The sequence below is a fragment of the Loxodonta africana genome, chromosome 22 (assembly GCF_030014295.1).
Source record: "Loxodonta africana isolate mLoxAfr1 chromosome 22, mLoxAfr1.hap2, whole genome shotgun sequence".
NCBI classification, from domain to species: Eukaryota; Metazoa; Chordata; class Mammalia; order Proboscidea; family Elephantidae; genus Loxodonta; species Loxodonta africana.
In genome coordinates, this window is record NC_087363.1 from 38,810,891 (window position 1) to 38,834,804 (window position 23,914).

At 37.1% G+C, this 23,914-nt stretch overlaps 1 protein-coding gene across 10 annotated transcripts in view; it reads left to right on the plus strand.

Annotated features, from left to right (window-relative positions):
* Positions 1-23,914, plus strand: part of TMCC1 (transmembrane and coiled-coil domain family 1) — a 282,639-nt gene that overhangs the window by 155,844 nt on the left and 102,881 nt on the right. Inside the window, exon 1 of one of the 10 annotated variants that reach the window (XM_064274850.1) lies at positions 1,875-13,486. The exons of the other annotated variants lie outside the window; for them this stretch is intronic. Coding sequence (XP_064130920.1) covers positions 13,466-13,486 — 21 coding nt within the window. The 5' untranslated portion in view covers positions 1,875-13,465. Of the gene's footprint in view, positions 1-1,874; positions 13,487-23,914 lie in introns of those variants that run through there. 10 annotated transcript variants of the gene reach the window in all.

Below are 23,914 nucleotides of genomic sequence, written 5' to 3' on the forward strand. Positions count from 1 at the left end.
TACCATATTGGATGGTGTAAGAGAATATTGGGTGATTTGGAGAGTAAACAGACAAGTGTTAAGAGAACAAGTAGTAGGCTAAAGAGTAATCAAGCATAAATGGTTAGATTAACAATGAGAAAAGGGAACAGATCAGTTTTTTAGAAGAAAAGATTAACAGAATTTAATGAAAATCAGATATAGGAAGAAAAGAAGACACAAAAAAGACTTACACTTTAAGTCAAGATCCTGGGTAACAGGAAGCTTATTGATAAGAGAAATAGGAGATTTGGGGCAAGGAGAGAAGTAGTTTTTGGATCGAGTGTGAGTTCAGTTTGGGTATGTTATGTCTTTGATGAAGGTAGAATTAACTAAGTAGAGAGATTTTGTATTTGGAAATAGAACCTGGGTTAGGTAATGGTGACAATATTACCTTAGATAATCAGGTCATGAGTGGATAAGCTTCGAACAGATAATGGAAGGGTGAAGGTGGTAATTAATTTCAAACGCCAAAGAGAAATTGGAGATGAAGACTCATTGAATTTAGTCATACAACTGTAAGTAGAGAAAATAGTTTAGCAGATTAGAAACCTTTGTGTAATCTGTTCATTTAATAGATAAAGAAAGTGAGACTCAGAGATGTGAAATGATATGCCTAAATGTACACGGTTTATAAGTGGCAAATTGAGGTAGTGGTAGCAATTCCCTGCTGAGTCCTTCAAATTACTATTTTTTCCATTATGTTGGCAAAGTGGTAAAACCTTAGTGAGAAATATAGTTTCAGGGGAGTAGGATGGAAGCTAGGTAACAGAGTTAAAAACACCCAGTGCCGTAACAGAGTTAAGAAAGTGAAATATGAGGTGAAGAAATGGAGTTAGTAAGTGTGGGCAACTACTTTGAGAAATCAGGTAATGAGAAAAAGGGATGAAATGGGTGCAATTGGCAGAGGCAGTAAAGTCAAACCAGTTTTTTTGGTACCAGAAATGTCATTGAATAAACTATTCTGGCAAAATAGCAAGGAATTAAAGCGACAAAGTGGCCTCTTTTATTTCTGCCTAGGGAGATAAAGTAATTGACTGGAGGTTATAGGATATATCAACAGTGAAGCCAGATACAGTTTTTAGATATACTGAAATTGGTGTTTCCCACACAAAACCATACTGTGCTATTCAGTGGCTGTCATGGATTGAATTGTGTCCCCCCAAAATATCTGTAAACTTGGCTAGGTCATGATTCCCTTGTATGATTGTCTACCATTTTATCTTCCGATGTGATTTCCCTATGTGTTGTAAATCCTATCACTATGATGTAATAAGATGGATTAGTGCCAGTTCTATTGATGAGGTATACAAGATTAGATAGTGTCTTGAGCCACTCTCTTTTGAGATTTAAAGAGAAGCAAGCAGAGAGACGTGGGGACCTCATACCACCAAGAAAGCAATGCTGGGAGCAGAGCACGTCATTTGGACTTGAGGTTCCTGTGCTGAGATGCTCCCAGACTAAGGAAAGGCTGATCACAAGGACCTTCCTCCAGAGCTGGCAGAGAAAGCCTTCCCCTGGAGCTGGTGCCCTGAATTTGGACTTGTAGCCTACTAGACTATGAGAGAATAAACTTACCTTTGTTAAAGCCATCCACTTGTGATATTTCTGTTATAGCAGCACTAAGTAGGTAACTTAAGACACTGGCCAAACCTTCTGAACGTGTGTATGCAGAAAAAGAATAATGCTTTACTGCATATTATTCTGTTGTTTAAGATGTAGATTGTTGGTGTGATTGGCATTTTACTTCATATTTTCCTGTTCTCCAGGCCACATGATCTGATAAACTCTAAGAAGAACCCAGAGAGGCAAATCTTTGGCATGAAGACTTAGAGTATGTTCTTTTAACAACTTTTAATAATGTAACGACCACTTTGAGTATGATAACTATGTTATTAAAGAACCTGATATAAATATATCACAAATGATACTTGTTTCTACCTTTAAAACGTGGTGTCATACTGGAAAGAGAAGTTTCAGTGAAGAAGTGAATACAGATAAAGAAAGCACAACCTGGAGAAAGAGAAAGAATATACAATTGTCAAGGTCCCAGAAAATTGGTTTTTATTGTTAGAAAAGTGATCTTAAGGGACCTCCTTGGCTCTAACCAAGAAAAATTAAAATTTAAAATATTAGGGATCTTTTCAATTTGCAATATTTTGATGTCTTAGAAGCCAAGTCTGACAAGGGAGTTAAAAGCTGGAAATTACATCTTGTTTTTTTAATTTCTGCTACTAACGCATTTCTGAAAGCACATTGCAATTATTGGTTGATTTGCTGCCTCTAGGAAGAATGTTGGAGGTGGACACAGAATGTTGTGCATCTACTGTAGGTCATTGAGTTCCGAATGAATTGACAAATCAGGATGCCATTGTTTGATGCCAGATTCTCAGCCAACACACACACACGCACACACAACAAAATGGATAGGATGGAGTTGGGGTGTTTTAATAATTTCTTTAAAGGGAGCATATTACCATGACTAAGTAGTATACATGTAGCAATTAAATAGTTTGTGCTTGGCTGGTAACTGAAAAGTTGGTGGTTTGAATTCACTCAGCAGCAACCTCAGAAGAAAAGGCCTGGCAATCTGCTTTCGTAAAGATTACAGCCAAGAAAACCTTATTGAGCAGTTCTGCTCTGTAACACATGGGGTTTCCATGAGTTGGAATCAACTCGATGACACAAGATAACAACAACACAGAAATCAGATACTATGCATTTCAACCAATACTGAGAGGCAGAAAAGGGAAAAGTATCTTTAGCTTTTACTTCATAGTGAGGAAACAGAGGCACAAGCACAGTTGTGTAGTGATAAAATCATAATTAGAATTTCTACCTCTTACTCTTCAATTTTGTGCTGTTTTGGCCTTAATGTTAAAGGAAAACTTTGCTCAAAGTGTAAATTTTGAATTGGTTAGTATTTTATTGTAGACCAACAATCTGTTAATATACTGTAGTAAATAGACTACCTGAGAATATTCAGATGCTTAAATACTGTAGTTTGCTTTTAGAACATTTCAGCTTAGAAAAATGTGTCTTGGTTACTTTTTGCTTGCTAAGCACGTATGACTGTCAGAAGACTTTTAGCCCTACTGCCCACATGGTCTGGACAAAAGAACTAGCAGTCTTTTAGAAAAGAACAAAAGAGAAGCAATGAAAATAATTTTCCTTTGCCTGCTAGATATCACTGGAGCCTTGATCCCTAGAATTGAGGCAGCAGCAAAAGCAGAGAGAAATCAATGGAAAGTAGTGTGTGTTGGTGGGAAGGAGGCATTTTGGTTGGGGGTTGGATTGCCAGGCATGCAAGATATGGTCCCCATTGATCAATGCTATTTCTCAGCCACATGTTCCCAGTTGGAATTTAAGAAAGAAATATTCTAGGATTTTTCTCTTGTTCAATGTTCTGAGGAGTCTATGTTCTTTCAGCTCAGTTTTTTTTTTTTTTATTTAAAAAACAGGCAAACCTCTTGACTTTCCTTGAGATAACCAAAGAATATAATCTAACAAAATAAAAGCACACACACACAAAAAAGGGAGGCATGTAATTTGGCTGTGATACTGTACTTATTCTATCCTCTGTAGTTTTAGAGCTATCAAGAAGTCTTGCTATAGAGTATGGTAAGCCTAAAGAGTTTGTGGGGGAAGGTAGGTGGGTATGTGGTCTTTCTGTCAAGTCATATTTGGGGGTAGGGAGTTAAATTGCCTTGCACTAAAGTGAGTCACTTCAATGTTTTCTGTGCTTTTGCTGAAGCCAAACTGCAATCTAGGAAGAGACCTTGAGATGGAACTTCGTAGTAGTTTCCCCATAAAGAGTCCCATTCGTTTGTTCATTGTAGTATTCTCAGGATGGATATGGATTTTTAAATCAGATTATTCCCCTAGGAAGATTATTGTAAATTACACTAGTATTTTGGTATTTTTTTCCGTCAGTGAAGGGAAGACTGTTTTTACAGTAATAGTGTTGTTATTAATTACTATTGAGTTTGCTCCAACTCATGGTGACCCCACATACAACAGAACAAAACGTTGCCCAGTCCTGCGCCATCTTCGTGATTGTTGGTAGGCATGAATTCGTTGTGGTGGCCACTGTGTATTTTGAGTGCCTTCCAACCTAAGGGGCTCTTCTTCCAGCGCTATATCAAGCAGTATTTAATATTTTGTTATGATCCATAGCGTTTTCATTGGCAAATTTTCTGAAGTAGATTGTCTTTCTTCCTGGTTGGTCTTGGTTTGGGAGCTCTGCTCAAACCTATCAACCAGGGATGACCTTGCTGTATTTGAAATAACCAGTGACAGAGCTTCCAGCATCATAGCAACATGTAAGCCACCACAGACGGGTGGTAAACAGTTACTGTAGTAGCTGTGATTTATTGGGTGTTGGCGGATATTGTACTCAGTGCTTTATGAACAAGATCTCATTTAATCTTCTTAGCAGTTGTGATAATTAAGATTAGATTAAGAGTTGCTCATAGTCTCACTTGCAGAAGACTATACTAGTCTTTCAATAGTCTGATTTGTTTTCTTGTTTAGTTTTATATCCCACCTCCTAGCACAGTTCCTGGCACATGGCAGGCACTTAATAAATGTTTATTGAGTGTGTGTCTGACCAGATACTTTTCCTTAATGCCAAGCTGTTTTTCCTCATGAATGCTTTTCCACATACATCTTCTAGCACATTGGGAAAATTGTCAGGTTTTCCTCTGACCCTGCCTCTTTGCTCTTTTTTGGATGCCCCTCTTCTTCAGCTTATTCTTTAAATGTTCAGATTCCTTGGGGTTCTGTTTTTGGCTCTCTGCTTCCCTTGGGTGGTATCTATTTCCTTGGATTTATTTGTCATTTATGTAAATGATAACCAAAAATCGGTATCTCCTGCTGAAATCTTCCATATACTTTATTCATTTATTAATTAATTCAGCAAACATTTATTGAAAGTCAGCTCTATACCTTCTGAACAAAGTATAGCAGTGAAAAAGATAAACACATTTTCTACTCTCATGGAGCTTATATTGTAGGGAAACAAAATTACAGATTTTGGGAAGTGCTATGAAGATAGTAAATCAAGATAATATGATAGTGATTACACTCAGGAGGTGATATTTGAGATGAGACCTGAAGGCAAAGAGCAAAACTATTATGTGTATTTGGCAGGATGAGTATAAAAAAGGCAAGCCCCTAGTGCAGAGGCCCTAAAGCAGGGGAGAACTTGGCCAGTGTAGATGAGGTTTAATAACTGAGAAGAGTGCAGATTATATAGGAATTTTTTGCCTTTGGTAAGGAGTTTGATTTCCTAAATTCATTAGCAAGCCCTTCAGCGATTTAAGCAGGGAGAAACATGATCTGATTTATATTTTTAAAAGGTCACTCTGGCAGCAGTGTGGAGACTGGATAATAGAAGTGGGTGCATGGATACTATGGAGAGAGATAATAGCGTGGTAAAGAGAAGTGGACAGATTTATGCTGTATTTTGAAGGTGGATTTGACAGGTTTTGGTAATGGATTGAATGTGGGAAATTAGGAAAAGAGCCAGTTGTCTACTTGACATCTCTTCTAGGGTGTTTCACGGTCACCCAGTATTTAATGTGGTCAAAACTAAACTCATCTTCCCCTCCCCTTCCATTTTCCAAACTCAGTTCTTTTCCAGTGTTTATTAAGTGTCACCAACTGGGAACCCAGTTGTTCAAGGTAGAAGCCAAGACATTTTCTTCAATTTCATATTCTCCTCCCCTGCATACCTCCCACAAATAAAAAAGGTCATTGATTGTACTTTCGAAATCTCTCTCAAATATCAAGTATTTCTCAAGTGTATGCATGTCTCCATCCCAGTTGTCATACCTGGGTTCCTGCAGCAGTCTTCTAATTGGGTCTCCTTGCCTCCTGTATTAGTCCCTCAACCCAGTCCATTCTGGATGCTGCAGTCAGATTTAATTCTGACATTTTTCTGTTGAAAATTCTTCCTTGGTTCCCTCAGGATGAAGGGGAGACTTGTTAGCATGATCTATAGAGATACTTCATGACCTTGCCTCTGCTTACTTTTCAGCCTTTTTCTTTGAAATAAATTACAAATATTTTTGAATTTTTAATTTTTTTCTTGTTTTCCTTGTCCTCCACAGTTCTTTGGTAGTTAAAATGTCTTTTGTACCTGTAACTTTTATCTCTTCCTGTTGCCACTAACCTAGTTCAGATCAGCATCACTTTTCATAAGATAATTGCAGTAGCTTTTTAACTAGTCCTCTTTCTGTCTCCAATTTCCCAAATTTGTTTTGCCCATACCACTACATAAATCTTCCTGACACATATCTCTGATTGTCTTTTCCCAGCCATACGACCTTCAGTGTCTCCCTCTGTACACAGAATAAAATTGATATTCCTCAGCTTATTGTTCAGGCCCATTCATAATTTTGTACCAGTCACCCTAACTTTGCAAATTTATTTCCCATCCGTAAGTCTAACTTTTAGCCAAACCAAATTGTTCAGTATTTCCTATACAGGCTCTATATTTGTTCACTGTTTTTCACTCAGGGTTTTTTTTGTTTGCAGTCTCCATCACTTTACCTTCCCTTCCCTTTCCCAGCTCATCCCCAGTCTCCTTTTCCGGATATTACCCATTCTTTAAGCCAAGATCAAATGCTACCCTCCTGTTTTGCCTCTCTTCTGCTATCCCCGGAATTCTCACTGTGGCCGTATTAAGAGTATTCTAGTTAGAGACCATTAGGTTTGAGGAAGTATTAAAGGGATGACAATAAGGACCCAGAAATTTTGATATTTAATTGTATTCTGGTAGTATCGCATTGACAGATAAATAATAGCACACATGTTTTCCTATTTGATTTGAAGCATCTCTCAAGGGCAGTGCCAATGATATTTCTCTTGTCACATTTCCTCATTTGTGTCAGAGTGGCAATATGACTGTTTAAGAACTAGAAATTTTATTTTATTTTTTAATTAACTAAGTCTTTTTTTTTTCCTCCCAGGTATACAAATTGCATTTGCAAATTCAAGGCTGTGTAGAATCCCTGAGTCCAAATTCATAATGTTTCCTAAGAGTGTGGGAAATTTTTCACACTCTCCAGATTCTCCAAATGGATGAGCTTTTGGAATTAAAATCTGTAGCTTAGGAGTGTTTTGATAGTGTTTACAATTACTGTGTCAAACCTGTTTTCTTAATGCCTCAGTAAATATATCTACAGTTTGAATTTTTTGTTCTTTTATTCAGTTGGGCCTGAAGTGATTGCAGCATCCCTTGGAGCTCCAAATAGATATCAACTTAAGACAAAGGAGTGTTCTTCCTTTAATAATATACGGGAAAGAAAAAAAACAAACCCCATTGCTGTCAAGTCGATTCCAACTCATAGCAACACTATAGGACAGAGTAGAACTCTGCCCCAAAGGGTTTCCAAGGAGCAGCTGGTGGATTTGAACTGTCAGCCTTTTTGTTAGCAGCCAAATGCTTAACCACTGCATCTCCAGGGCTCCTATATCTTAATATATAGGTATTTTTAAAAGTCATCTTCAGAAGTTTTTTGAATTTGGAGATTTTTTATTAATAATTTCATTTTTTCGTTTAAAATGTGCACAGCAGAACATACACCGATTCAGCAGTCTCTCTATGTACAATTCACTAACATTGATTACATTCTTCACATTGTGCAACAATTCTCACCCTCCTTTTCTGAATTACTCCTCCACCGTTAACATAAACTCACTTCCTCTCTAACCTTTCAAATAGCTTGTCAATTTGATCCTTTATAGACAGTTCTTTAAAAGACCACAGTGCTCAAGGCAGACGTTCTTTCCTAATTAAGCTAAACTATCGTTTTGGTTTAAAGGAGACATCAGGAATGATTTTGATTTAAGTTTTAAAGAGTATCTCAGGGCAGTAGTTTCAAGGGTTTATCCAGCTACAGTGGCTTCAAAAAGACTGGATTCCATGAGAGTTTGAATTTTGTTTCACATTTTTCCACGCTTTTAATCAGGATTCTTTTATAGAATATTTTTATCAAAATGTTTGGTCACGGTAGCTGGGCATCATTCAGTTCTTCCAGCCTCAAGGCAAAGGAGGTAGTAAGTAGTTCATGGAGGCACTTAGCTGTGCATTCCGTTTCCTCCTCCTGTTCCTGACGCTTCTTCTTCCTCAGTTGCTCCAGGCAAATTGAGACCAACTGTTCCTTGGATGGCAGCTTGCAAGCTTTTAAGACCCCAGGCCCTACACAGTGAACTAGGAGGTAGAACAGAAGCATCAGAAACAGTACTTGGCGTGTTAACTGGGAAGAGCTACCTTTTAATATTATTTTGTGATGAAGCACCTTCAAACCAGATTATAAAGGAGACCTGTGTCCTGGCATCTACTAATAACATACCTGAAGCAAACTGAAAAAAAAAAAATTTTTTTTTTGTAGGAAGTGATTATCTGCTTTATAAAATAATGCTTCACTTTAAAAAGCATTCACATAAAAAGTACTGATATATGCTACAACATAGGGATGCCTTGAAAATGTTACGCTAAGTGAAAGAAGTCGGTCACAAAAGACCACATATTATGTGATTGCGTTTATATGAAATGTCCGGTCTAAGCAAATCTGTAGACACAGATAGTACGGTTGCTTAGGGTTGGGGGAGGAGTCCTGGGAGGTGCAGATGGTTAAGCTAAAAGGTCACAGCCTTGAAAACCCTGTGGAGCAATTCTGCTTTGCACAGGTGAGGTCACTGTGCATTGGAGTCAGCGTCAACTCCAGGGCAACTAACAACAGCCAGGCTGGTCTGAGGCGTGGGGTGGGGACAGGGGGCGTGGTGGCTAAAGAAGACGAGGTTTCTTTTTGGGGTGATGGAAATGTTCTAAAATTGTGGTGATAGTTTCACTTTTCTGTGATTATACTGAAAACCATTGGATTGTACACTTTAAATTGAGTGAATTATATCTCAAAATTGTTTTTTTTTAAAAATTTATAAGATTTTCTTAAGTGGTGAACATTTGTTGTATAATCTAAATGACTATTTGATTTTTAATAATAGCAGCTAACATTTATTAAAATCACTCATGCGCCTGGCATTATGCTAAGTATTTTAAAACCTGCATTTTCTTAATTCGATTTTAGTTTACATACAGCTTTTCAGCAACACATTCATCTTTGTATTCTCTCTGCATCCAGGCACAAAGCCTTGTAAGTGTAATAAACTCAGACTATTTGAATGAATGACTTATATGTGGGAATATATGCATAAATGGATTTAGCACTCAGAAACAGACATGTTGGCACGGCACCCCAACGCGTCAGGGCATTGCTTTCTCATTACCTAGTGTCAGCCTGCTCCCTGACCTACTAAGAAATTCTAGCCAATATAGGGTTCAGTGGTTGTGTTTAATAAAAGAATTCTTCTGACTTTGTTTTGCTATTTCCACAAAAGTAAGGAAAGAAGAGCACATTTTTGCCCTGCCCTCCTTTTCTTTGGCCCTTATTTGGCCCTTAGCTCTCTGTCTTTACATTTATTCATGGTGGTGGTGGTTTAATCTTTCTGCACATCTTCTAAGGTGAACACTAGCCCGAACAAGTTTGGCTTCAAGTATGCCTAAATCAGAGTCCCAGGAAAATCCTCTCAAAATGTTCTACTATGTAGGTGATATTTTTATTTTTATTTCTTCAGTTTCAAGGTAGAAATCAGAGATCATCATATTTTTACAGTGAATTCCCTATTTCCTGTTTTTAGACAGATGAATTAGGATAATTAATTAGGTGCCATCTGAAGTCACAAATAATATAGTTCAGTTCTGCAACCCAGCACCCCCTCGACCTGAGGACCTATTGACCTGAGGTAGCAATTTCTCTATCGAGACCATCTCTTTTCCTTCAAATTTTAAGTCAGCTGGAAGATACCATTCTCACAGTCTGTGCTGCTAGTTACTGAATTATAAGAAATTAGTTTTATTAATCACTTATAATTAATCCAAACTTGCCAAACAGCCTTTCAGACATCATTTATAAAAGGGATTAGAGTCAAACACCTTTTTTCTGCTAGAGTTGTAGAAATCTTGGAAGCTATGATGATGACTATAAAGTGGCTTTCCCCTAATTAATACTTTTATGAGTATAAGAAAGTTATTTGCCAGTAAATATTGGGTCTTATGCAGAAAAATACCAATATTAAAAATATCTTTTTTCCCCGACTCTTTATTTCCCCTGTTTCTTAGGATTTTAAAGACATAACCATTGTTAATAACAGGCTCATAGCCATTTCCTTGCCTATTACGAGATTTGTGCCTGATTTCTTAAGTCACTGTTTAATGAAATCTGTTAATAAAACCCTTGCTTAGTATCATGTATATTAATCATTTTTTTCTTAAAAGCCTTCCATATTTAGATAAAAAACCAAACTCATTGCCATCGAGTCGATTGTGGCTCATAGTGACCCTAAAGGACAGAGTAGAACTGCCCCATAGGGTTTCCAGGGAGCCCCTGGTAGATTCAAACTGCCGACCTTTTGGTTAGCAGCCATAGCTCTTTGCCACTACACCACTGGGTTTCCATATTTAGATAAAGACCCAGTTATTTTTGAGTATTTGAAACTTCGGAATATGATCAATAATAAAATATTACAGACTACAACTTGTATGTACCTTTCATCTAAAATTATCCAAGCTAACCAGAGATAACATTTGGAGATGTCTGAAAAGGGTGATTTTTCTTTACCTGTGGATTGCTGACTACTTTATAATTTTTCAAGTTTGTCCTCCTTTTAACCCCTACCATATTGATTAAAATTCTGCTTGACAAGAGCTCCTGTTTCAGCTTCCTTTCTCTATAGCATCTAATGTATTATCATTGGGGATTGAGAAATTTGCCATTGTTATCACAACAAAATTGAAAGGAAGTACTTAATCAGAAGATAAGCCCATTGCTTGAGAGTCATTTCCAACTCATAGTGACTTGTAGATAAAAAAAAAATTTTTTTTTTTTAGATACCAGAGGTGAAATTGACATGGCCCTGTGTTAGGATATTAATGAATGGATAAAGGGAAACTTTAGTTCCACTTAATTTATCATGACAGCTAGTCATGTTAAAATCTGGAAATGAAATGTTTTGTAATTTTTATCTTGGGCATCTAGCACATTATAAAGTCTTCTTGCATTCTGTCGATCACTGCTGGTAGCTGAGTAATGACGCTCCCCTTCTAGGTATGATAAAACACCTGAGATCCTAAACATTACAGAAGGAAAGAAAAAGCATTCCAGTTTTCAAAGAATCTGTATTAGTTTTTATTTGTGATATGAGACAAGGAGCTCATCATAGTTCTTCTTTAGTTTTGTCTACTGGGAAGATTTTGACTTGAACTTTAGATCTAATTTTAGCGGGTATTGTAATACCTGTAGTCTAAGTTTCCGAATGATTTCTCTACTTCATTTAAACTGGTACATATTTTCTTATCCTTATATAATGGTCTTGTTTTTGTGTCTTATTGTTAAAAAAGGAAACAAAAAACTAAACCTGTTGCTGTCAAGTTGATTCCAACTCATAGGCGACCCTTATAGGACAAAGAAGAACTGCCCATAGGGTTTCTAAGGCTGTAATCTTTATTGAAGCAGACTGTCATGTCTTTCTCCCAGGGAACTACTGGCACATTCAAACTGGCGAGCTTTCAGTTAGCAGCCAAGCGCTTAACCACCATGCCACCCGGGCTCGTTGTCTTATTGTAAACCATTTTTAAATACATTTTTTAGAAGCAGATTGGATAAAATTAAATAATCCCTAAGATGGGTATTTTATTAAGATCTTCATATGGTACAAGTTGATTCTTGAAAAACAAACCCTTGTGCATTTCAGTGAGTCTAAAATAGCTGTGGCTGATGAGTTGTGTAGCCCATTGATGAATTACTAGTTCAGACTTCTGTGCTTTACCTATCCGGGAAACTGCCTTCTCTGATTTGTTGACTCCTTTCTTGTCTCAACTGTGTACTCCTTCTCTTTAGTCCCATAGCAGTTTGTTTCTGTCTGTATCAGACTGCATTATATTATAATGGTCTGTGACTGCTTTCCCACTACAATGGCAGAGTTGAGTAGTGGAGACAAAGACTGTATGGCTCACAAAGCCAAAAATATTTATTTTCTGCCCTTTACAGAAAAAGTTTGCCAGCCCTTATTATAGATGAATGAAGAAAATGGTACATTATCTAGAGATAAAACCAATTAAACCCACTGCTGGTGAGTGGATTCCAACTCACTGGGTAGAGCAGAACTGTCCCATAGGGTTTCCAAGGCTGTAAATCTTTATGGAGTGGCTGATGGGTTTGAACTGCCACGCTTTCAGTTAGAAGCCCAGCACTTTAACCACTGCACCACCAGGACTCCTCTATCTAGAAAAAAAAAAAAATTTTTTTTTTCTTTTTTTTCTAGGTAGCCCTCTATAACATAGAATAACTCCAGAAATAGTTGTGAGGAGTAAATTAATACCTTACAGTGTATGGCTTTTATTAGGTTCTGATTATATTATTTATTAAATAATCAAGGTGAGTATAATAGCATTATTGTAAACGTGTTTCTCAGTGTTGGGTGGTTGAGCACTTGAAACCACTCAGAAGGTGGATATTATGCCCTCTAACCAAACATTTTTTATATGTCTAGGTATTTAGGAAATTCCAGATACCTTTTGTGAGTGAAAAACAGGGAGAGAATAACAAAAAATGAATTATTTGGGCAAGGGTGGAGTTCATGTGATCAAGCAGTATAATTAAGCCCCTGAATGCTTTAGTTGATGGGGTTGAAGCAGTGACATCAAAAATACTTGCCCATAGACAAGTATAATATAGTGAAATGTTTTCCATAGACAAGTACTAGATTTGGGTTAGAAAGATAATTAAATAAATGTCTTCTGTATTCTTTGGCTAAACTATAAAATGTTTTAGTTCAGATTCATTTAGAAATTCAGAGCTCCCTAAAAAGAAGGTATCTTATGCTGTAACACGCTCTCAGAGTTTAGTGAAATTTCTCTGAGCCTTTAGAGACAAAAAAAAAAAAACACAAATTGAACTCTTTTTTCTTAGACTGTGGCAAATTGCCTCCCCACCCCACCAAAAAGAAAAAAAACTCGTCTTGAAGACTTTAATGGACCTTCTTTGATAAACTGTTCTCCCAGCACTAATCTAAAGATTGTAGAAGACAGGAGTAGAACATGAATGAGCAAAACAGGCAGATGAAAGTCTTTGTTGTGTAATAAATCAATCTCTGACTTAAAATTTTGGCTCTTTTCACTTAGTGTGTGATTTGGGGAAAATTCTTCAGTATCCTTAAATCTTAGTTTCCTTATGTGTAAAATGGGGTTAATAACAGAATTTACTTCATCAGGTTGTTGTAAGAATTGCATGAGGATCTGAGAATATGGCCCCTGGATACCCTGCAAACTCAGAACTGAAGCCACTCCCGAAGCCCATCTTTCAACCAAAGATTAGACAAGCTTATGAAACAAACAGTAACACATGTGGGGAACATGCTTCTTAGTTCAGTCAAGTACACGAGACCAAATGGGCAACACCTGGCCAAAAGCAACGATGAGAAGGCAGGAAGGGGCAGGGAAACTGGATGAATAGACACGGAGAACCAGAGGTGGAGAGGGAAAGGAGGAGAGTGTTGGCACATTGCAAAGATTGCAACCAATGTCACAAAACAATTTGTATATACCTTTTTGAGTGAGAAACTAAAAAACAAAAAGAACTGCATGAGGTAATCTGGGTAAAACCAAGCCCTTGGCAAACAGCAAGTGGTCACTAAATGTTAGCTACTGTGGTGGTGATGATGATGAAAAAAAAAATCCTTTTTCTTTTTTTTTTAAAAGAATAGCTTACTGAAAGTATTATGTGGGTCACATTGCCAGAATAGTGTATTTTCTACGCCTTTCCCTTAACATTTTGAGCTCTGCGTGATATTTTAAAAACCGAAAAGTTAGCAAAGAAGAATAAACCAAATGCTTTTGAGGGCAAGTTTAAGAATCTAATCTCATTCTGCCAGTAATCTTGCCTATTTTCATCTGTTCTTTGAGCCTCTCTCCTTCACCTAAGAGTGAAGTAATGCAATTAAGTGCAAACTAGGATGTACAGGAATACTGTCTCCACAATCTTCATGATACGTTTCAGATAAAGCCTGTAGGGCTGACCCAGAATGGTGAGAAAAGATGACATCTGCTGGAGTTGTTGGTGAAATATAGTAATTTGAGAAGTAATTCTCAAAAATGGTCAGAAATTGCACAAGAGTAAGAATAGAAGTAATTTTAGTGTTTGATGTCAAGCTACTTGCAGCTTAGAGGCAGTTAAGGAAGGATAATGGGGGAAGCATTGAGATGAATAGTAAATTTTGGAGAAGTAAAAAAAAAAAAATTTAACCACTTAAAGCATACAAACCTATTCACTTGGAAGGTCAGGAAATGACGTGATTTGGAAACTAACTCAGCTAAGTTTAAAAACAAAAAACTAATTACATTTGGAAGATTACTAAGATCAATAAAACAAAGCCATCAGATTGTCAGTCAAACTAATTTGTAGCGTTTTAAGTTTTATGCTGGAGGTATTGGGAAACCACTGTAGGTTTTTAAGGGAGGGGAATGATAAAAATGATGTTTGAGGGCATTTACTAGGGGTTCTAAGGTGGAAGGAACAAAGAGGTAGAGTTTGTGGAAGAGAGATCACCAAGAGCTGGAGTGGTCTGGGACAGCTTCAGTGAGGAATAATTTACAGTGGTTCTGGAAAAATAGTTGAAATTTAGATGGAGAGGAGGAAATTGTATATGTGGTTCATAATCAGTGAGATAATATATGTATACATAAGTAAGGTACGGCTAAGTAACCTCCCCTCCCCTTCTCCCCCTCCCCCCCAAAAAAAACCTGTTGCTGTCCAGTTGATTCAGACTCGTAGAGACCCTATGGGGCAGAGTAGAGCTGCCCCATAGGGTTTCCAAGGAGCGGCTGGTGGATTCAGACTGCCAGCATTTTGGTTAGCAGCCAAGCTCTTAACCACTGTGTCGTTTAAATGCCACAAAAGAAGGTTTAGATTTGATAGGACTGGGAGATTCAAAATAATCATCGTAATTAACATTTACAGAATACTGTCACCTTCATTATCCTACGTGAGCTTCAGAACCATGTGAGGGAAGCACCCCCACTTTACAGATAAGGAACCTGAAGCTCAGAGATGTTAAATGGCATATCCATCTTCACAAAGTTAGTTAGGAAGATCTGGGACCTAGGTCTAGGCACCAGGTTATATTGTACTCATTCAGGTTTTTGAGCAGTAGAGTGGTGTGTGCTCTAGAAAGTTCATTTTTAGTAGTGGCGTGAAGGGTAGATTGCAGGAAGGGAGGGACTGGAAGCAGGGAGACCAGTTAGGGGAGTGTCACAGTTATCTAGGTAGATCTAGAGGGTGACTTTAAAAATAGAAACAGAATACTAGATTTGAGATATTTAACAGAAACATAGATATTGCACTTTTTTTAAAGGACCTTCAAGGTCTTCTGATATAAGTCCCTAAATTCAGAATGGATAAACTCTTGTTAATTATAATTCACACATGAGGCAACTGAAGGGAAGAGGTTAAGTGTCTTCATCCTTATGTTTATAATAACAGGTAATATTTATACTCACTCCTTTGATTTGCTAAGGCTTTGCTAACTTGAGAGGACCCTTCCCATTATAAACGCCAGCCAATAATGCTCTGTTACTCTGCCACTTCTATGTTCAGGCATAAGTGTTAGTCATTTTTCTATCCCAAGTACCTAGCACAGAGCATGGCATACAGTTAGTAATATAGTCCATAGTGAGTGTTTTTTGAGTGGTTGAATTAATAAGCTGACATCGTGGGATATGAGAAAGCACTAAGTTACATTATTTCCCGTGATTTGTCACAGAAAGGCTTTATATTGACCAAAGAGTTTGTCTTTTTAAAACGATAAACTTTTTTATTTTAGAGTAATTCTAGATTTACAGAAAAATTGTGAAGAGAGCACAGCAGAAAGAGTTCCCCTATACCCTCGCCCAATTTCAGTTTCTCCTGACATTATTATGTTACTGTGGTACTTAACGTCAAAAGTAAGAAACCAACATTGGTGCGTCATTGTTAACAAAACCCCAGACTTTATTTAGATTTCACTAGTTTTTCCATTTATGTCCTTTTTCTTTTCCAGGTTTCAGTCCAGGATATTGTGTTGCATTTAGTCATCATGTCTCCTTAGCCTGCTCTGGTCTGGGAGAGTTTCTCAATCTTTCCTTGCTTTGCATGACTTTGATTGTTTTGAGGAGAAGTGGTCAGGTATTTTGTGGAATATCCCTCAATTTGGGTTTGTCTTTTTTTTTTTTTTCATGATTAGACTGAGGTTATGGGTTTTTGGAAGGAATACCACAGAAGTGAAGGGCATATCAAAAGATACAGGATACACTCATGACATCACTGGTGTTGTTAGCCATGATGACTTAGTTAAGGTATATTTGTCAGGCTTTTCTACTATAAAATTACTATTTTTCCTTTTCCATACTTCATTCTTTGGAAGGAGGTGGAAGTTATACCTCCTAGAGAGAAGGACTATTTACATATATCATTTGTGATTCTTCTGTAAGGAAGATTTGTCTCTTTTCCCCCATTTGCTTATTCAATCATGTATTTATATCAGTATGAACTCATATATATTCATTCTATACTTTGGGTTATAATCTAGTTCTGTTGTCATTTTGTTGCTCAAATTGTTCAACCTTTGCTCATTGGGAACTCTTTCAGGTTGGCTCTTTTGTCCATTTGACATGTCTCATGCTTTTGTGTTTCGAGTACTTCCTGACTTGCTGATACAAGACATTCCAGGCTGGACTACTGACTAAAAGGTAGGCAGTTCAGAATCACCTGTAGGCACCTCTGAAGTAATGCCTGGCGATCTGCCTGTGAAAGGTCACAGCCTTGAAAATATAGTGCATTGTACTCTGCACACTTGGGGTCGCCATGAGTCAGAATCAACTCAGTGGTAACTAACAACAACAACCCTAAAATCAGCTATTTCTATAATGAGCCTGGTTCCTTTTCTTGGAGAATGGTGTGTAGCATCCAGTATCTGGGTTCTGAGTATGCTGGTTGCTACTGGAATGTATCATTGCTTCTAGGCCCTCTCAGTTGACGGAGCTAGTAAAGATACGTATGTATTACTAACCCATGTATACACATATATCTACAATTATTTTTGTATCCATCCGTCTATACAGTTATTAAGCTAGATGTGTTCATACTGATGTTTCCAACTCTACTCCAGTACCACAAGTATCATTCTAGCCTTCTCTTTTTGCTTATTTCTAATCTCCCTCACCAACAGTGAGAAATCTAGCACTGACAATCCATTTACTTACTATCATTCATTCCTAGTATACATGTAAAGCAGTTTCAAAATTGTGAATCTCTGTCTCTGGGAGAAACAGGTTTACCAACTAGAGTACAGTGTTTATGTACAGTTCCTTTTATCTAATACTTTCCAGTCAAAACACCATTTTCCGATGTTACTTAGGTTAGCCCCTTTTTCTCTCACCCATTTCAGGACGCTTATGTCATGTATTTGTAATATAGTTTGAGCCATTTATCATGGTCTGCATACCATCCTGGGATCCCCTGTAGGCTGGTTTGTTTTGTTTTTTAGTTTATATACATAAGAGTTTACTCTTTGTGATATACCGTTCAGGGGATTTTGACAAATTTCATGCATGGAATCTTGTATCCACCACCTTATTACCATACACAGTAGTCCTTGATGCTAAAAGTTCCCGTGTGCTTCCCCTTTATAATCCGCCACTCCCCTCTCCTCCAGACCCTGGCAGTCTAATCTGTTTTCTGTTTCTATAGTTTTACCGCTTCCAGAGATCATACGAATAGTCATACAATATATAGCCCTTTGGTTTGTCTTCTTTCACTTAATAAAATGCGTTTAAGGTTCATTCGTCTTGTTTCGCTGATCAATAGCTTGTTCCTTTTTATCACTAAATAGTATTACATTATATGGATCTACCAGTTTGTTTACCGATTCTCTCGTTGAAGGATATCTTGATTACTTGTAGTATTTAATGGTTATCAAGAAAGATGCTATAACCATTCACAGAGAGGTTTTTCAGTTCCCTTGGGTAAACCCCCTAGGAGCACAATGACTAGGTCTTACGGTAAATCTGTGTTTAATTTAGGAAGTTAGTTTGGCAGTGTCTTATAAGTAGCTGTACATTTTGCCTTTCCACCAGTTATGAATGAGTTCTTGTTGCTCCTGACCAGCATTTGTTATTGTCAGTTTTTTGTTGTTGTTGAATTTTATCCATGCTAATAGATGGGGTAGTGGTATCTAGTGGTTTTAATTTGCCTTTCTATAATGGCTAATGATGTTGAGCATTTTTTCATGTGTTTCTTTGCCATCGGTGTATCCACTATGGTAAAGTATTTGTTCAGATCTTTTGCCTGTTTTTTTAATTGTGTTGTTTTCTCATTGTTAAGTTTTAAGAGGTTTTTATATATTTTGGATAAAGCCCTTTTTCAGAAATGTGACGTGCAAATATTTTCTCCCACTTTATGGCTTGTCTATTCATTCCCTTAACACTATCTTTTGTAGAGAAAAAGTTTTTAATTTTGATGAAGCCCAGTTTGTCAATTTTTTTTCTTTCATGGATCGTGCTTTTGGTATTGTATCTAAAACCTCATTGCTAAATCCAAGGTCATATAGATTTTCTCCCGTATTTTCTGCCAGAAGTTTTATAGTTTTACATTTTAAATTTAGACCTATGTCCCATTTTGAGTTAATTTTTGTATAAAGTATGAAGTATGTGTTGAGGTTCATTTTTTGCATGTGGACATCCAGTTGTTCCAGTACCATTTTGTTTAAAAGACTATCTTTTTCCATTGAATTACCTTTGCGCCTTTGTAAAAATTCTGTTGGCTATATTCATGAAGGTCTATTTCTAGACTCTGTATTCTGTTCCATTGATCTATACTTTCATTAGTACCACACTATCTTGATTAGTAAGTCTTAAAATCGAGTAAATGTGAGCCATCCAAATTTGTTCATCTTTTCCAGAATCGGTTTGTCTATTCTAGCTTTTGTCTTTCCATATGAATTTTGGAATAAGCTCATTGATATCTGTCTTAGTTATGTAGTGCTGCTGTAACAGAAATACCACAAGTAAATGGCTTTAACAAAGAGAAAATTGTTCCTTCACAGTCTAAGAGGCTAGAAGTCCGAATTTCAGGGTGCCAGCTCCAGGGGGAGGCTTTTATTCTCTATCCGCTCTGGGGAAAGGTCCTTGTCATCAATCATCTCAAGTGTAGAAGTTTCTCAGCACAGGGACCTCCAGTCCGAAGAATGTGCAGTACTCCTGGCTGTTCATTCTTGGTGGTAGGAGGTCCCTATTTGGCTGCTCGCTTCTCCCTCATTTTATCTCCTATAAGATAAAAGGTGATGCGGGCCACACCCTAATCCTCTTTAACGTAAGCAACAGGCATAGATTAGGATTTATAACACACAGGAAAAATACATCAAATCACAAAATGGGGGACAACCACACAATACTAGAGGAATCATGGCCTAGCTAAGTTGACACATTTTGGGGGGACAAAATTCAGCCCATGACAATATCTATAAAAAAGCTTGCTGGCATTTGGTGATTGTGTTAAATCTATAGATCAAATAGGGGAGAAATGACATCTTAACAGTATTGAGCCATCCAGTCCATGACATGGTACATCTCTTCATGTATTCAGCTGTTTTTATTTCTTTTATCAGTTTCATGCCCTTCTCTTTTTTTTTGGCCAGGGGGTTGCTTTTGTAAATGATGAAGGAGCCCTGGTAGTAAAATGGTTAAAAAGCTTGGTGATAACTGGAAGGTTGACTGTTTGAACCAACCAGTGATCTGCTCCTGTAGAGATTACAGCCTAGGAAACCCTATGGGACAGTCCCACTCTGTCATATAGGGCTGCTGTGAGTCGGAATGGAAACCCTGGTGGTGTAATGGCTAAGTGCTATGGCTGCTAACCAAAGGATCGGCAGTTTGAATCCGCCAGGCGCTCCTTGAACTCTATGGGATAGTTCTACTCTGTCCCATAGGGTTGCTGTGAATCGGAATCGACTCAGTGGCGCTGGGTTTGGTTTTTTTGGTATAAGTCGGAATTGGCTTGACAGCACATGGAAACAAATGGTGTAAAAAAAAAAAAAAAATTTTTTTTTTTTTAAGAAATTTGAGGTTTCAGTTGTTCATTGCTGGTACATAGGAATGTAGTTGACTGTTGTTTCTTGACCTTGTCTCTTGTGTCCTTGCTAAACTCATTTTTTAGTTCTAGGAATTTTTTTTTGGCTTGTTTTTGTTTGTTTGTTTTTTAGATTCTTCGTGGTTTTCTAAATAAACAACCATGACACTCGTGAATAGAAACAATTTTATTTCTTTGTTTCTAATCTATATGCCCTTCATTTCTTTTCCTTGCCTTATTGCTCTAGCCATGGCTTCCAATATAATATTGAATAGGAATGGTTAAGAGAGGACATCTTTATCTTGTTCCAGACATAAGGGAAAATATTTATTCTCTCACTATTAAGTGTGGTGTTAACTATAGATTTTTCATAGATAACTTTCGTTGGTTTTGAGGAAGATCCTTTCTGTTCTTAGTTTGCTGAGAGTTTTTATTATGATTAGAAGTTTAATTTTGACAAAAACTTTTTCTGCATCTCTGATATAATCATCTGGTTTTTCTCATTTAGTTTATTAATGTGGTGAATTAATTACATTGGTGGATTTTCAAATGTTGGACTAGCCTAACATTCCTGGTATGAACCCTACATGGTTGTGATATAGTAGCTGTTTCCTGTATTGCTCAATTCAATTTGCTAATGGTTTGCTAAGAAATTTTGCATCTGTGCATTGCTTTTTAAAACTAATATTGACTTCCAGAATATCTCATTTTAATAAGGATTAGGAAAAACTAGAAATCTTGATTTCTTTGCTGTGGCCTAACCATCCTAAAATTCACACTTTTTCCACTTTTCATAATCTGAAAGATTGGTTGTATGTAGTTAGGACTTTAGATTTAAAGTCTGAGTCATTTGAAAATTGTACATTTTTAGGAAATCATCTGACAATGAACATGAGACTATCTTGTCTTTTAAAAAAACCAAACCCGTTGCCATTGAGTCAATTCCGACTCGTAGCGGCCCTATAGGACAGAGTAGAACTGCCATATACGGTTTCCAAGAAGTGCCTGGTGGATTTGAATTGCCGACCCTTTGGTTAGCAGCTGTAGCTCTTAACCACCTTATTTATATGTGTTTTAGGTGTCTTTTTCTCTTAATTTTTTTTTCTCACACATTTGGGGCTTACTGTTTTAATAGATTAGTTTTCTTAATATACCTTTCAAGCGTTTAGTGATAATTTCCAAGTGGCTGGGGAATTGGGATACATTTAATCCAGAATGGGAGCTTAAAAGAGTGACCTTTCAAAAAAAAAAAAGCGTAGTTCTGGTGTTGATTCTGGTGGTGAATGGCTGTTTTATTTTTTTGTTTTTTTTAAATCCTCTGCAGGGATATATGTAATGAATCAGCAGCAACTGTGCCAGTGCTTATGTGGATATTAATGTTACAAGTGATGGGTGTAACAAGCCAGATCTAAGGGTAGAGGGAAGACATAGGGTCACATAGTTCACTTGATTTAGAGAATGAAAGAAAACATTCTTGGTGATGTGATCATTTCTCCTTCCAGAATGGTGCCTAGAGAATTGGCATGTTTTCTGGGCAATAGAGGATTGCTGTGTTCTAAGGCCAGGATTAAGGTGGTCCTTTTATAATGTAACCACTCACTTCCATCTAAATTTGTTGCAAACTTTTAGTTACGCATGTTCATAAATATCTTCTGCTAACCCAACCCGTACAGGCAGAGGAAACTACGTTCCAAGGACAAGGAATACTAAAGCCTCACTATTCTAACGGTAAACAGAAGAAGACAGGCAGCTTCGTAATCTAACAGAATTCAACTTGGATGTTACGGATGGAAAAGAATAACGGCCGTGTTTTGTGGGTGGTTTTTTTCTAATTCTTAGCAAAATTTAAAAATATTTAGGTCTCATTCCATAGAATAGCTTCTAAAAAGTAGACCCTCTGTGTTTCAAAGGGTATGAATATTTTTAAATATTTTGAGCCATATGAAAACATCCCTCTTACACCCAAGAGAAAAAGAATTTTTTATGTCAATGTTGAGATATCAAAAAAAAAAACTATACCTACTGTTATGGATTGAATTGTGTCCCCCCCAAAAATGTGTGTCAACTTGGCTAGTCCATGATTCCCAGTATTGTGTGATTGTCTGCCATTTTGTCACTTGACATGATTTTCCTATGTTATAAATCCTACCTCTATGATGTTACTGATGTAGGATTAGTGGCAGTTATGCTGATGAGGCAGAGCTCGATCTACAACATTAGGTAGTGTCTTAAGTCAATCTCTGTTGAGATACAAAAGAGAGAAGCAAGCAGAGAGACATGGGGACTTCATACCACCAAGAGAGCAGCGTCAGGAGCAGAGCATATCCTTTGGACCCAGGGTCCCTGCATGGAAAACCTCCTAGACCAGGGAAAGATTGATGACAAGGACCTTCCTCCAGAGCCAACAGAGAAAGAAAGCCTTTGCCTGGAGCTAGCACCCTGAATTCGAACTTGTAGACTACTAGACTATGAAAGAATAAACTTCTGTTTGTCAAGGCCATCCATTTATGGTATTTCTGTTATAGCAGCCATAGATAACTAAGATACCTACTAAAGGTCAGTGAAACTGTCAGAAAAGCTTAGGAATTCAGAATAGGAAACATTTTCTAAAAATATTCATCATAATGCAGTCTTTGTGTCCTGTTTAAGGGGTAAATTGACAAAAACATCAGTTTGAGGTCTGCTGCAAGATTCAAAACAGGCGCTCGGTAGGATGACATGAAAATATTTGAATCATACATTCATATGGTCAACAAATTCCCAAAGGGGTATGTGATCCAAAAATGACTGAGGAGACAAGAGATTATTTGAGGGACCACTAGTCCATAAATTTATTTTTAGGAATCTCTTTGTAGCCTACATTAACAGAGTACTGTAATGCAGAGTTAAATGTAGGTTAGATTAGTTTCAAATATATGGGCAATTAATGTTTTATCGAATGTCTTTTAATGTGCGTAGAAGAAAAAGTGCTGTCATACAGTATTTCATTTCCTTGTTATCACAATGATACACAATAAGTATTTTTCTTGTTTTACGAATGGGGAAACAGACTCAGAGAGATTTAAAAACTTGGCCATGGTTACAGAGCTAGTAAGTGGCCAGTAAAAAAGCAGATGTTATTTCTGCTTTTCCATATTGTTACCTCCAACGTAGAGCCTACTATGTACTAGCATCGGACAGGCAGCTGGTGATACAGTATTGAACACAACATACATGTTCTCAGCCCTTTTACTCTCTCTAGAGAAGGTGGGGGGATCAAGTATAGAGAATTATAAAACTGGTATGACTTCCTCTAATTTTAAAACTAATGTGAATGTAATTATTTCACATACTCCCTGCATCGTTCCATGTTCTCTTTTTAAAATGCTAGCAGTGCTTTACTGGATTTCTTTCAGCTTGTCAGTATCCTGTGGACAAACACGTATGTATACAAATGCGCGAAGGAGGCAGAGTATAAATGTGATTGGCTCGTTATCTAATCCAGTGGCAAAATCAAATTTAGAACCAGGGTTTGTAATACTTGATAATACACAACAGTTAATATTCTGCATATTATGGAAAAATCAGAACAGTTTTTAAAGCTAGTCTTTCCTAAGAGTACTTAATTTCTTTTTCTCCCTTTCAGGGACTTACAAAAACAGACAATGAAAAAAAAAAAAATAGACGAAAAGATC